The following is a 14,674-nucleotide window of genomic DNA, read 5'->3' on the forward strand; positions in this document are numbered from 1 at the left end:
CCACCGTTGGTGGTGGGAGAGGAAACCGGTCCAGGGTATGAGCCTGAGGGCTGCTGAGCTATCAGCTGTTGCATTTGACCGGAGAAGGTTTAGCATGGCCCACGACGATGGTAGTACCCACCAAGGACGGGTAGGCTCTTTCCGTTTCATTGCCGGGAGGCAAGACAGGGGCAACTCGCAGTCTACCGCGCCTCGTGGGCGCGGTGGTGCAACCTAGGCTGCGCGGTCCGCGCTTGCCGCACTTATTGGGCCACCGATATCAAGACTCTTATGCAAGTTCTTGAAAAAACCCCCGATTCGGGTTACTTGCCGGTCGTCGTACGCGCATGTACTGCTTAGGTGTTCCCCCACATGAAGCTGCCGCAAGGTATCCCATTTTCGAATGTTCATTGCCTGAACTGGTTGTTTTGCCTGTATCTTGGTTCCGTTGGTTTTCGCCGGGAACGGGAACCTCTGGGCCTCTTCGGAGTTTGGTGCTTGGCGTTGGCCGCTCTAGCCTCCGCTGCCTTCTTGGCTACGACGTCCGGAGCCACTCTTGCCGCCGCCTCGCTTTCCGTTAAAGCTGGCGTTTTGGCCTCCGGAATAGCCGCCGCTTTGTCCTACACCACCATTTCCCTGGTTATAGCCAAAATTGCCCTGGTTCTGGGCCTAGCCTTAGACGCCGCCACCACCGTTAGGCGGTGTGGAACCCCATTGTGGGGAGCCCAGCTTCATAGCAGCGATAGCGGCATATGTTGCTTCGACCTGAGCTTGGGTTGGTGTGAGCGTCTGTGGAGCCGGTGATGCTGGCTGCTGAGGTACGAGCAGGAGGCGTTGGTGCGGCCGCCCGGACAACGGGGTATCCTTGACCCGCCTTCCCTTCGTATTCAGGTTTGCCTGCCGTAAACTGCCGGATGTAGTCCCGAAATTCTGTCGGAGACTTCCGTAACCGGATGTCCAGAGCACGACGCATTCTGACTCGTTCATGGTGCTTTTCAAAAAATGGAGAGCCATGGTGTCATCTAGGTTAGCGCGTGCCTGGAGGGTAAGGATCGCATCGTGATATTGCTCTGGCGTCTCGAATCCGTTTCGGTAGCTACGGTGCGAGATGACGCCAAGAGCACTAGCCTGTTGATTCTCATCATCATATCAAGCGGCAAACTTCAGAAGCCACTCGTCGACTGTCCTACCGTCGCTTTCTTCGCTGTTGGCTTGGCCGGTGTACCATTCCTTGACCGGTTTGGACAAGGCTGCGTAGATACGGCTCATGAAGTCCGGATCCGGCTTGTTTAAGTCGGATGATTGCTTACAAATCTTTCTGATCTGGGCAATCTACACTTTTACGGCTTTTTTATCGCCGTCGAAGGTCAATAGAGTGATCCAGACATTGGCCTTTGCATTGGCCTTTGCATATGCATCGGCTACCGTTTGCATGTATACCAAATCATGCACTGGCGGGCTGGCCCTTGGCGATGGTGCAGGCGTTATCTGCTGTACCACTACTTGTAGCGGTGGATGCAGTGCTTGTGGCACTGGGCCTGGCTGATGTCCCTGTTGAGGGTTCACCAACAGTCAAGGCGCGTATTGTATGGCTCCGTTGAACGCCATCCACCCATATGCTTCATTGGGCAGCTGGATCAGCACGGGCGCGTTCTGGCCCAGGTTTGGCTGAGCTGCAGGTCCGGGTGGCGTCGCCGCCGCTGGCAGTGCGCCGGGTGGGTGGGGCACATTCTGGCCCGACTGTGGTTGGGCTTGGTCCGTTTGGGCTGCCGCTTAAATAGGAGGACCAGTTAAGCTTAGTTGGCCTATGAGTGGCTGTGGCACCGTTAGTGTGCCACTTTGGCCTCCTCTTTGTCCCTGTGTTGCTGATGGTCCGAACATCGGGCTCGGCGGTTGTCTTGAGGCTGGTTAGTCTCAAGCAGCCCTTCCGACGCTTCCAGGAATGTATCGCCCTGGGTGGCGTTAAAAACTTTCCTCACTTGTGTCCAAGTCGGCCGGCAGGATTTGGTTGTCCCGCCTGGCTTTGGCCTCGACCTAACCCGTGGAGCCGGTCGAGTTTGGTTGGTCCGGGTCAGGACTGGTCCGCCTTGCGCCACAAAAACCGTATGGCCCCGTTGGTTCGCGCGTGGCGTAGTTATTCCCGCGAAATTTGGCGTACTCATTGGTTTGGCGCCTGTCCCTAGGACTGAGCAATCTCCGTTGGAGTTGCTCATGGCTGGTGTATGGCATCACCTTGGCCAAGGCGCTGTGAGTTTAGTAAAATCTTTGGTCCTGGTCAGGACCGGAACTTCTTTCGGGTCTGGACCGGATCTAGATCGCGGGTCGATGCTGGTCAGGTGCGCTAGAGTTCAGGTTTAGCACTAGCTCCCTATGGCCCTGTGCTACGTTACTGACCAGTGTGACGTCACGTTCTTAGTGGTCTTGCGATTAGCTCTACGTCACGAGTGGTGTGGCGCCCTGCGTGCGGGCGACAGAGCAAGCCACAAGAGGTGTCTACCGCCTCGAGTATGCGGTCTCTGAAATTAGCAACACTTTCAGTGGTATTGTTTTGTCCCGGCGCTTTGGTCGGCTTAATGACGAACACGTCCGCCGGACGTGCTTGCTTGCCCAGACGTTTCGGCCGGGTGCCCACGCAAGACGCCATTCACACGGACTGCCGCTTTTATTGCTTGACCACAGACCAGTGACCATATGCACGTTTCATAGCATACTCCCTGCATCTGTTTTTCGCGCTCTTTTGGTGCCGCTGTTTACTGTTTGTGTGAGTTTTTGCAAAAGTCCGGCACTGCGTTCTTTGTGTTTGTTGTCGCCCTGACTGGTAAATGACGAATTGTGGTATGAATGAATATAATTGTGATGTACAATTTTCGTTCCCCAGTTGCGCCAGTCGTGCGCTTAAAGGTGATTTCTGGCAATAGCATACACGCGGGAAGATGTTTCGGTCCCCCGACTTGCTTCATTGCAGATGCAAGAGTGCGGCAAAATAGCTGACGAGCTATTTTAACGCAGTGTGCGGTAAAACAGCCAACAAGCTATTTCGCCAACCATAGTGCGGCAAAATAGCCAACTGGCTATTCTGACGCAGTGTGCGGCAAAATAGCCTGAGGGCTATTTAGACCCTTATTGTCACACTGCGGCAAAATAGCCATAGCCAAAAAAATTTCATTTTTGTTATCGAACAGTTTTTCAATTTTTTTGTTACAAATTTGTTTTCTGTTACAAATTTGTTATTATTTTGTCACAAATTTTTTTTCTGAAAACTATTTGAAACTACTAAAAAAAGAATTATTTTCGAAAAACTAGCCTGTGGTTTTCACGAGAATTAAACGCTTTTGCAAGAAAAAACAAAGAAACAGTCTATCTGAAATAGCAACCAACTGACCTCTAGAAGCCGGAAATGCGTACATATTTGCTGGTATCAACAAGTACTAAGTTCCTGGCCGGCGGTGTAACTAATCGTAATAAAAAGCGCCGCTAACAGCCGAGCTGTAATATCTGTAGATTAAGTCTTTTAGGTTTTTATAGAAAACAATGTGTAAAGAATATTATCAAAAAGGTGGTGCGAATAGCTAAAAGGCGGTGAAAGGTGGTGAGAATATCCAAAAGGTGGTGTGAGGTGGTGGGAATAGCCACACCCAAAAATAAAGCCACTCCACGCGAGCCAATGTACTAGAACAATCTTATGGCAGCCTCTGCCACGCTTGGGTGTCTGCAGCGATCAATCAAATTTGTTTTCCGTCGGAAGTTATTTTTGACTATTTAAGCGGGTTTGATCGTATTGGGAACTGAACTTGCAACAAGTTCACGCACACATATAAAGTACTAGCTACTGGCTAGTACTTCATATTGGTCATATACGCGTTCAGCGCAGTAAGTTTGGTTAGTGCAAAGGCTGCGCTTCGACCGTAATTCGTTCACTCATCGATGGGAATGCAGCGGGTTGTCGGCGATCATGGCGGTGTGTGAGCAGTTGGTGATCAAGGATTTTCGGGCAAGGCTATTCATTACCACATCAGCGCACAGCGTATTGAGTTCTGATGCTCTCCCACCCAGAGGCCCACGAGCAGTCTCTAGGTGGGATAATTCGGATATTATTCGCGGCTTAATAATCGTTCCGTGCCTGCGACTGCGTTCCGTGGAAACGGCCGCTGAGCAGACCCGCCTGCTTCTTGCGGCAGCCGAGGACCATTGTCCGACTGTCAGTCAACGGGTATACGATAAGGTCACAGTGCTGCATGCGCGCTGGGTGCGGAGGTTGGCGTATCCGGAAAAGTCGACCACCATCCGCACCTTTCTGCAGTTGTATGTTTCATGTACTCGTACTCTGTAGTTGTAATTAAAACTGAAAGTTTATTTTATTTGGCAACAGGCAGTGCATAAATCATTACACCAGACTTACACAACCTGAAATATTGCACTTGCAAACTGCTGTTGTCGAGCAATTTCTATGCTTTTGATCTGGATTAACTGCGAAATTTCACTACGATCTAATACATTTGTGCAAAACAAGCAAGCTTCCGTAGTTTGTCCATTAGCTACTTCTTGATTTAGCCGCTTGCTGACAAATCTTGTTTACCAGGTTCAATTGCCTTCGCCCTGAAGACACCCCACAGCGATGGAATACGATGGATCTACGCCGATTGGACATTGCTGCTTTAAGCCGCATTACGTTCGCGGTACTGGACGCATACATCGACGACTAAGGAAAGCGTTGGAGATATGATTGGTGATACTTTATGGCCGTAGCTGTTCAGTTTATTTGGTCAGTTTATTTTTGTAAACCGTGACGGTGAGCCAAAGATAAACATTAATGCGATAATTGCATCGAAGTTTTCCGTATGGCGGAATCTTACCTGAGCTCATTCGCTTTTGCGTTTAGATAAATAGTTGTTGATGTTTGATAATGATGTGTAGTTCAGCCGAATTGTGCTTTTGGAATTTTGTGTCTTTATACAAGTACAAACTCGTAGTTATTACTTTTGTCATTATTTTCGTTCTACTATAGGACCTATAGGCAAGCATTTCGCTAGAAAAAACCAAAATGTATTATGGAAAGTCATGGTTAAGGTTGCTTTTGTTATTGTGACGAGTAGTTTCTGTCATGTGTAAATTAATTGGATATTTATCCACACCAGTAATGTATTAACTTGTTGTCTTGTTTACGAAATTATAGCATTATTTAATCAGTTAACCAGTAACACTTATGTGTGGTCTTTGTTTTCCCCGGAGGTACTGCTTTACGCAATGAGCAGCGAATTTAGGGCGGAGTACAGATACAATGTGTCACTGTATGCAATCGTAACGGAAGCCGAAATGTTTCTAGTTCAACCAGGCCGTGCATTGTGCAACAAGATTACACAATACTTTTATACATCCAGTTTGTACGAGACACGAGTAATATTACGAAAACAGTCTGCGGCAGCAGCCATTATCCGACCCTTTCCGAATGCTACGGCACATAATTCTTACCCGAACCCTGATCCAATCGGTTTGGATAATTATCCTTTTTCCTATCCGAAATTCGGATACGGTTAGGATACATTCGGATATTCCTATCCGGGGCCCATCTATAGTGTGAGGTGTGGCAAAATAACAAATAGCCGCTTCCTAACAATAAAGCTTACATATGTAAACTCGCTAAACTGAGCGGCAGACATTCTCTGGCCGCACCATTTTTTCAGCTATGATCCATCGCCTGATCCCACTCCAGTGCACACAGTTCTGCGGCGTCCGCGTACCATGCTGATCCGATGGTTTCCTTTCCTGTACCGTGGACCTGTACCGATGAGATAGGTCCACTGTGCATTGTGCGCCTGAGTGGTGATAATACCGACGGAATCCAACGGCATATTATCGTGCATCGTAATCATTACACTGAACAGCTGCCAGTGGCTGGTGATGGGAAAAGTTTCTTCGAACGAACCACGGGTTATCTGTTCAAGAAATACGTCATCAGTTTTCCCGAAACGCATTTGTTGCCAGACGTCGATTTCATCCCGATCTTTGTGGCCCACACCTCTCGATTTGTTTTGCCCAGCAGGAACTATGGCTGTTGTTCCAACTGTGCCTTTAAAACGGCTCGTTCGGGTATACCACATGCAGTTTACTTATAATGAGCCAGCCAACCACGTTCATGTTTCTCACACCATTGGTTTCGGTTGTCGACTGTTCGTGCGAGTGGGATTCGATACGGTCGCTTTTATCTGTTTGGAAGTGCACGGTGAACGTCCAGGACCGGGCTACTTTATGGATTACAGCGTGTTCTGGGACGAAGATTCTTTGAAGACAGCTTGCGAAGACTATCTCAGGGAGAAATTAACCGAAACACCGACCTCAATGGATACGGCCTCGTGGCACGCGCTCCCACGTGGTAAGTGACTGACTGGGATAATATTTTCATATTTCCTTCTCTTGGTGCTTTCTGGGCTGAACCGTTTCTGCAGATGCTGATGAGCACGGAATGTCCATAAGCGAAATTCTGCCGTCGATCCTGGTAGACGTACTGCGGCATCTTGATATGGAGTCCCAGCTGCGCATGAGCAGGCAAGTTACTGGAGTCCGGTGCAACTGCTTATACGAAAACGTTTAGCTTTTGCGAAAAACAGCGCAGATTCTAAATTTGCCAGCAGTAAAAAATACGTAGTGCAGTCTGGGGTGGATTATGGTATTTTTTGAGACCGGCAACGGTAATTACCTTTTACCTATTCATCCGATTTTTTTTATTACAAATTCGGAATCTGCTCGTTTTTATCTGTATTTTGGTGTAAAGATTTGCCAAATAGTGCTCCGAACATTTTGCTCGGGGGAAAATTCACGCAAACACCTTACAGAACAGTAATAAACCAGTAAATTTCCACCCCGTGCAGCTGTATATTGAGCTGTACGCTCCGATACTGCTGCTAGCTAATAAAATTGCGGGGTGCGTCAAAACAGCAAGCTACTAGTATTTTGCCGACCAGACTGCGGCAAAGTAACTTTCTCAGGGTTTCACAAAAGGTAACCCGGCGACAGCGTACAATATACCCACTCAACTTGATGGAGTATTGGCTTTCCTTTTATCTATACATTGAAAACTTTTTTTTAGGGTTTGCGCGCTAAGGAGATTGGTACGTCAACAATATGTCAACAACGGGCACATTCTTTTCGACCTCTGCTCCACATGCGAAAAAAAGCCCCATAATTTGGCAGAAAAATATCCTGAGATCGACGATTCTGACATAACCCAGGAATTTGAAGAATATCTAGCATACAAACTGGCAACCACAGTGGGCCGCATAGTTCCTACGGATACACGAACACTGGCGCTGACGGAAGATAGCAGCCACTCTCATAACGACTTGGATCTGGCCACACGAATGACAGCGATCATAACCGTATTAGCTACCAAAGGTGTTTGTCTCTCGGTAATCATTGTGAAGAACGGCCGCTCACGCTACTTCCTGAGCCTCCATCGAAATTCTGACAGTGGGTCATGGGAATGCAAGGGATTGTCGGGAGCGATGACTGTGTGTTTGAAATTAGTACTGGTAAATTTTATGGCGATGCCGTTGATTATCGAATCCGCTTGCGAGATATTGGGCTACAACTATGGTTCCGGAGCGCGTTTGCCAAAGTCGGAGAAAGCGATGATGCTCGGCGGTAGCATGGACAATGTTCAGTTCCCCGTTATTATTCCGTTTCTGTGCTTTCGCTCCGGGACAGCGACTGCTGAACAGATCCGCATTCTCCTAGCCGCGGCCAACGACCAGTGTCCGGCCGTCAGTCAGCGGGTGTACGAAAAGGTCACAGCGATGCATGAGCGGTGGGTGCGGACTCTGGCCTATCCGGACCAGTGGATCGGCATTCGGAACTTCCTACAACTGTACGTAGCGTATGGAATACTGTCTGATTCCTGTATTTGCTGAAATTATTGTGTTTTCTTGCCACTAGATTAGCTTTGATTTGAATCAGATTAACGTTGCTACAACTCAAGACAAATATTATTGTCTCCGGTTAAATAAGCACGTAGGTCAGCCTATCGATTTGAACACATGCTGTTAAATTACACTGTTTGTCAGGTGTAATGTAGTACAGTGGCTACGCGCCCTTGCGCGTAGCAACATTTACATATTTGTGACCTTAGAGGATGGGATATTCGGTTGTGTTCTTGATTATCATATTTAGTATCTGTTCGGCCAGTACACAGAAGCCCAATAAAAACCGGTGCTTCAATACGTGACAATTGGCGTGAAGTGTGTAGTATTCATTGAACTTTAAGTGGGAAGAGAAGAGTGAGTGTTGGTTAAGCGTGAAAATGGCGACTTCAACGGATCGACTGGCAAAGTTTAATCCGGAAACAATGGATTACAAAGCGTGGAAGTTCTTGTTTGATAATTACGTTGCCCTGACGGATCTTCATACCGATAAGCACCGCCCTTTGCTGATTAACAGCCTGGACACCAAAGCCTTACAGCTTCTCGTGTCCATGTGCAAGCCGAAAATGCCGTCGGATTTCACGTTAGGAGAATTGCTGGCGAAGCTGGAAACGGCATACGCGCCGTACACCAACCAGATCACGGAATGGGCACTATTCTTCAGCCTTCGTCAAGGTGAAAGTGAAAGCCTGGTCGATTTTGCGACACGGATGCGGGATAAGACCATCCTGTGCGATTTCCCTAGCACTGTCCTTGAAAAGAATTTGTGCGCTGTCCTAGTGGCGGGAATACGAAGCGACGCAACCAGGAGGTATTTGATGTTGTCGGAATTGAAAACATTCGACGCCGCCCTGCAGCTGGCCATCAAGTTTGAGACAAGCGTTAAGGAAGCCAAAAAGAATAATGTCGAAGAAGAATCGGTGAACAGAATTGCAAAGAGAGACGCTAAAGAGAAGAAAGACGAGAAAAGTGAACGCCGTAAAGAGACAAAGAAAGGAAGTGATGAAGAGGAAGAAAGCGACGAAGAGGGCGCGTCCCGGCGCAAGTGTAAGCGGTGTGGTTCATGGCGTCACACACCGGATGAATGCTGGTACCGGAACACTCGCTGTAATCATTGCGGAAATAAAGGTCATATCGAAAGAGCCTGCCAGCAAAAGAGAAATGAAGAACGAAAGAAGGATAAAATCAGCACGGTTTTTAATGTTGAAGAAGATTATTTTGATATTTTGCCCTGAAGTTTTTCACTTCATTTTTCCGGTGAAGGTGTAATGTAGTACAGTGGCTACGCGCCCTTGCGCGTAGCAACATTTACATATTTGTGACCTTAGAGGATGGGATATTCGGTTGTGTTCTTGATTATCATATTTAGTATCTGTTCGGCCAGTACACAGAAGCCCAATAAAAACCGGTGCTTCAATACGTGACATCAGGTTTAACAACCTCCGCCCAGAGGACACACCGCAGCGCTGGATTACGACGGATCTTCGCCAACTGGACATTGCTGCGCTGTCGCGTATTACCTTTGCTGCACTGGATGGTTGGTTTAAAGACTAAAGCCGGCAATGGTCGCACTTCGCAGTCGAGCTATACGATCTTGACATTGAAGGTTTTGCTGACGATAGTTTACCTACATCTTTTTTGGCGCTTTTTTCTGTAAATTGTTCTGCGATGTTCTGTACAGATACATGTTTGGAATGGTCATTACATGTTTACGTTTTCGCACGGCAGCGCAAGTTTATGCCGAACCGACAGCCGAGCATTCACATTGCTGCTGTCTTTTCTTATTCCCAGCGATGCACGCTTCAGTCAAGCCATTTAATTAAGTTGTCCAATTGATTAAATCATGACGCCAGTACGAGGGTGGCGCCGGCTGTGCCATGATCCACTCGTGGGAAATACGCTAAACCATCTTAGCGGTTTTCTTACGCTCAGAAGAACTAATGTTGTATGGATCGTCGGGCTTTTATTATTTAATACTACGAGAAAATTTCTGTAAACAAGCAGCAATCAGGGATTTAAAATGCTCTGGTCGAGCAACGACACAAGAGTGGTGCAGCTTAGCGAGCCAGTGGGTTGCAACCACGTCGAGCGTTTTCATTGCAGATCGCGATAAGCATACTGGTTTCGCAGCAGGACTTCCCTCGTAATTATCTCAATGAAAGCCGTGTTTGTCAGGAGATTTCCCACCGGAAAAACAGAACATGATTACATCTATACAACGACACTGCGGTAGCCCAGCCTCGCATCTTTGTACTCACCGTTGATTAGCATACTTCGAAGTACGTTTCGTTAATTCCAAAAGGGACGAGATATAGAGATTAATCCGGACCTTTCAGTATCATGGGTGTAATCTCGCTACCAGGTTGTTCGATGAATAGCTGTGAAGAATTGCGCGCAGCTGTGCTGATATTATATTACTGTAATTTTGTCAATAGAAACCCCGAGTTAATTTTGCCGTCGGCTACAAAATTATGTGATTCGTGTTCCGTGCCGATACAAAGTCCCCATAGCGCTTTCTGTCTTGCAGTTTTAAATTTGGGATGTCCGTTAAATTAGTGACGGAATTCTACGTCGTTTTACTTAATTACCCTCATTAATCTGCCTGGTAATTATAAGCCTTGGGACCATTATTATTTTGGGAGTCGGGAAACGCTCGGCTAGAGTATCATTTTATTCTACAGCAGAAAAGATTCATGTTCTCTTTCCGCCACACGTGATCGCTGAAACGGCAGCCAACTTGCTTCGTGTTTTAAACACAGAGCGAGCTTACGGGAGCCAGGGCGATGCATCTGGCGCATAAAACGGTGCTCTGAGTGCAGACCGATTCCATGCAGTGAATAAAGTGCCCAGCTGATATCCACCTAATCCGTAAATCCTTAAATACTTTGAAGTATGGTTAATTGTGCTGGCGGAGCGGAAATAACAACCTGGATCTCAACAGTCCGGGTCAAAGGTTGTTCTTACAAAGTGCACTAACAGTTACCGGAGCTAATTCTTTTGCGCCTTTGATGTATGTATACGTCACTGCCACCCTAAAATGTTCAACTCATCGTTGTCCACATGGAATCACACGATATTAACTAACCGCACCACAGCCGACCTTGACACCGCCCATTTTGCGACGTTCATGATGGTATCCAGTCTGGCTTGCCTGTTCACCATCATCGTCTATCTCCTCCTCGTCACGCTGACCCTGCGCCGGCGTTTCTCCCTGTCCGGTTCCCGCTTGCTGATGGTCCACCAGTTCCTAACGGAACTACTGATGGTCGGCATTCACTGGCCGCTCCTTCTTCTGCAAATGCTGTTAGCGCGGCACAGTATCTTTACTAACAACACATTTTGCCGGAATTTCTTCTTTTTCTACCAGATCAATTTTATGGCCGCGTTATGGGGTCTCTGCGCTCTTTCGTTTAATCGCTTCATCGCCATCATCTATCCGCATCTCTACCCCCAGTTCTCTCGTCGGCACTTTCTCCTGGCCCAAATCATTTTATTTTGGGTTCTTGGAACTGCTTTTCACCTGCCGTTCTACTTGGATGCTAACGGTTTTGTCGCGGAACCTCCATGGACACTGTGCAATTTCGCCCGCCAGGGCGGTCTGCTGTTCGACACTGTGGCTACCTTGCGCGTCCACCTGCCGTTGGCCCTGGCCGGCGTTATGCACGTCATTGTTCTTTGGCAAGTGGCAGCCTCACGGCGACATGCAAATCGCTCTACCGCGGAAGCGGCCGCCTTGCCTCCCGTGAGCGGAGCATCTCGGAAGCGCGTCCAACTGGCCAAGATGCTCTTCGCCAACTGGATCGTGCACTGTGTATGCTTTTCCACGCTGCCGATGCTCAAATCAGTGCTGCCGTTATGGTTGCTCCGACAAACGATGATGCTACCGTGGCTGCGTGATCTTTTGTTTTCCGGATATTTATCTACTCCAGTAATATGTTTGGTTTCAATTTGTCTCTGATTAAAGATTTTGATATGTCAGTAAAACTATCTGAAAATCTAATGTTGTATTCCATGCAGGTACTGTTTTACGCGATGAATAAAGAATGCCGGGAAGCGTTCAACCGTATGTTGATGCGGCGTAAGCCGTTACCAAAGGCCAAACCCAGAGCGTCGATGAGCTATCAACCAAGCCGCAAAGATCCACTGGGAACCGCAGTTTCCAGAACAAATGCTGAATCGTAAGGCTGTTACCGCTGTCGGTGGCAGGTATTGGGAAAGGGAAGTGTTCGACAAAATATGGAATAATTTTGTTTTCCAGAACCGAATCTGACTGAGTCATAGTAATCCCTAGTGTTTCCAGAGTGCAGTCACTTTTTTAAAAAAAAATGTATTTGGTATCTCGCTCCTCGAAACGATCAGTGAATGCCGTGGCAGTTGGCATGTTTAATTTGATGTGACTTTGTAAGATCACAATTCTCTTTTTGAACGATGTTCTTTCTATGAACGACTTTTCAATGTTCTAGTCGCGGAAACGTACACATAAGGGTGTTCCTAAACGGGCTCATATTCTTATACCTGAAGAAAATCGAGTGGGTTATGCGTTTAAGTCAACACCGAGTAACATCAGCCTATCAATCACCCATAACACAAGTTTACATCACTCATAACACCGTGGTAGAAAATAACATAGGGAAATCCCGTTCTCTGGGGACTTTCTTGTGTTTCATACAATAGATAGGTTTTCGTTACTGAAAGTACCGTGTTACAATAAACCGTATTGCAATAAGGTTCCTAGAGAACGGCTTTGGATCGGGCGACGCTTGCCAACAGTTACAGTGGCTGCCTTCCCGGGTGGTCAGGATTTTCGATGAAATCATTCGGGCTGGACTGTGTTTCTTCACCGTTGAGTGACTTTTTTTAGAAACTGTGTAATCACTGATTCCTGTGTTTAGGTGATAGTTTAATTTTTCAGGCTGGCTTCAGTCTAAAGAAACAAACAAAGCGTAATTTGCTTTGAGCCTTTCCTGAAGTATGACGTATGTTGCAGCTCCTTCAGTACTTAGTACAGATATGCCCCACCTTGATGGAATGTTATTAACCATTACGTGCACATTCATAAGCCGGAAGGTAATAACTGGTTTATTGTCCTTCGCTACGAGGCAGCGCCTCCTTTTAAGCTAAGACAGGGAAACAAACGGACATGGGATACATTCAGATTACAACTACACAAATCAATGCATCCATTAGACACGTGCTCAATGTAAACACTATCATGCAACAAATTACTTCTGAAAATGCATGCGTTGTAACGACGGCTATTTATACAAACTTAGAAAACCCATTCTCGCACAAATACGTTGGATGGCCAGATCTTTGGGTCCAGGATCTTCTCGGACATCTCCTTAAACGTTCCAACACAGGTTTAATGCACGTTTTAATAACAATTTTGGTAGTTGGTTTAATGGTGAATCATTTAGTTATTTCAGCTTTTGTGAGGAGAGCTCGACTGGGAAAACAGAATTCTTTACGTAAACCGGTATGCAAAAGCGATTAGTACGAGAATACAAGGTAAATTTCGTTACTTCTAAACATCAAAATCTTGTCCATTCCTTAAGTGTGATGGGATTGATCCCATCAGCAGGATTTTTTATTGACTTCGAAAGATTACATTGACTTCGAAAATTACTTCGAAAGATTACACTGACTTACATTTATTGACTTCGAAAATTTACCTTGTATTCTCGTACTAATCGCTTTTGCATACCGGTTTACGTAAAGAATTCTGTTGACGGCTGGCTGGCGGATAAATTTTAATCCGCGCAGCCAGCGTAGTTTTGTTTGAACAATTCATTTTGTGTGTATTTTCTCTTTTTACATTTAGTTTTGGTAAGTAGAAAAACCTTTTCTCTATCGAGTGATGTATAGCAACACCAGGTAAGTTCGTTGTCTGAAATGTCTACGGTCAAAAAGCCATCACTGGAGTTTTACCATCTGAATATTCAAGGTTTCTCATACGATAAGCTAGATGTTGTGACTCGTTATCTTGGTTCTGATGTTAATGTCTCAAAAGTTTTTGCTCTTACGGAAACTCATCTTTCTTCGCTTGATCCTGATGAAATCTATTCTATTCCGGACTACTGTTTGTTTCGAACCGACCGATCTGATCTTCACGGGAAGCAGCGCTATGGAGGAATCATCTGCTATATCCCCTACTTCATTAGCGCCGTTCGTATAGAAGTAAACCTTCAGGCTAAGGGCTTTGAGTGTTTGTGGTTAAAGTTGCGTATTTCTGGTCGGAAAATCATCTTGGGTATTGTATACCGTCAGCCAGACAGTAATACGTCAGAGACCCACATGCTGTTTAATCATTTGCGGGAGGTCTTGGTGAAGTACCCTGATTACGACCATGTTATTATGGGCGATTTTAATATTGATATTTCTTCTAATTCTAAAAGCCCTTTCTACAAATTGTCCGTCGATTTTATTGAAGAGTTTTTGCTCGCAGATAATGTAATCGGGTATACTCGAGTAGCGCAGTACTCGAAAAAACACGATAATATCCTGAACGTATCCCAGTCGAAGATCGACCACATTCTATGCAGACCAACCAGCTCGTATTTGCCGTGCTTAGCAGCAGACACTGATATCTCCGATCACCGCGTTTGTAAAACAGTTGCAGCTTATCCATGTAAGAAACCGCAGCATCGCACGGCGAGTTTTCGAGACTGGAAAGCGACGCATATCGATTTGTTTAAGAATAAAGTTTTTGAGTTCACCAAGAAATATGTTAATTACGTCAACTACAGCGACGTAGATGCTGAAGTAACGAATTTTGTTTGTGG

General features: G+C 46.4%; 1 protein-coding gene across 1 annotated transcript; it reads left to right on the top strand.

The window, feature by feature from the left end:
• Positions 1-8,272: 8,272 nt before the first annotated feature.
• LOC129600305 (uncharacterized) lies at positions 8,273-9,127 on the top strand. Its single transcript, XM_055498792.1, has one exon. The coding sequence runs from the start codon at positions 8,273-8,275 to the stop codon at positions 9,125-9,127; it is 855 nt and encodes a 284-aa protein (XP_055354767.1).
• The last annotated feature ends 5,547 nt before the right edge of the window (positions 9,128-14,674 follow it).

This window comes from Paramacrobiotus metropolitanus, unplaced genomic scaffold, assembly GCF_019649055.1.
Source record: "Paramacrobiotus metropolitanus isolate TYO unplaced genomic scaffold, Prichtersi_v1.0 Parri_scaffold0000170, whole genome shotgun sequence".
Classification (NCBI taxonomy): domain Eukaryota; kingdom Metazoa; phylum Tardigrada; class Eutardigrada; order Parachela; family Macrobiotidae; genus Paramacrobiotus; species Paramacrobiotus metropolitanus.

Bases quoted from the DNA above. Each gene is read 5' to 3' on its own strand.
- LOC129600305 (XM_055498792.1), top strand. From the start codon at position 8,273: ATGGCGACTTCAACGGATCGACTGGCAAAGTTTAATCCGGAAACAATG.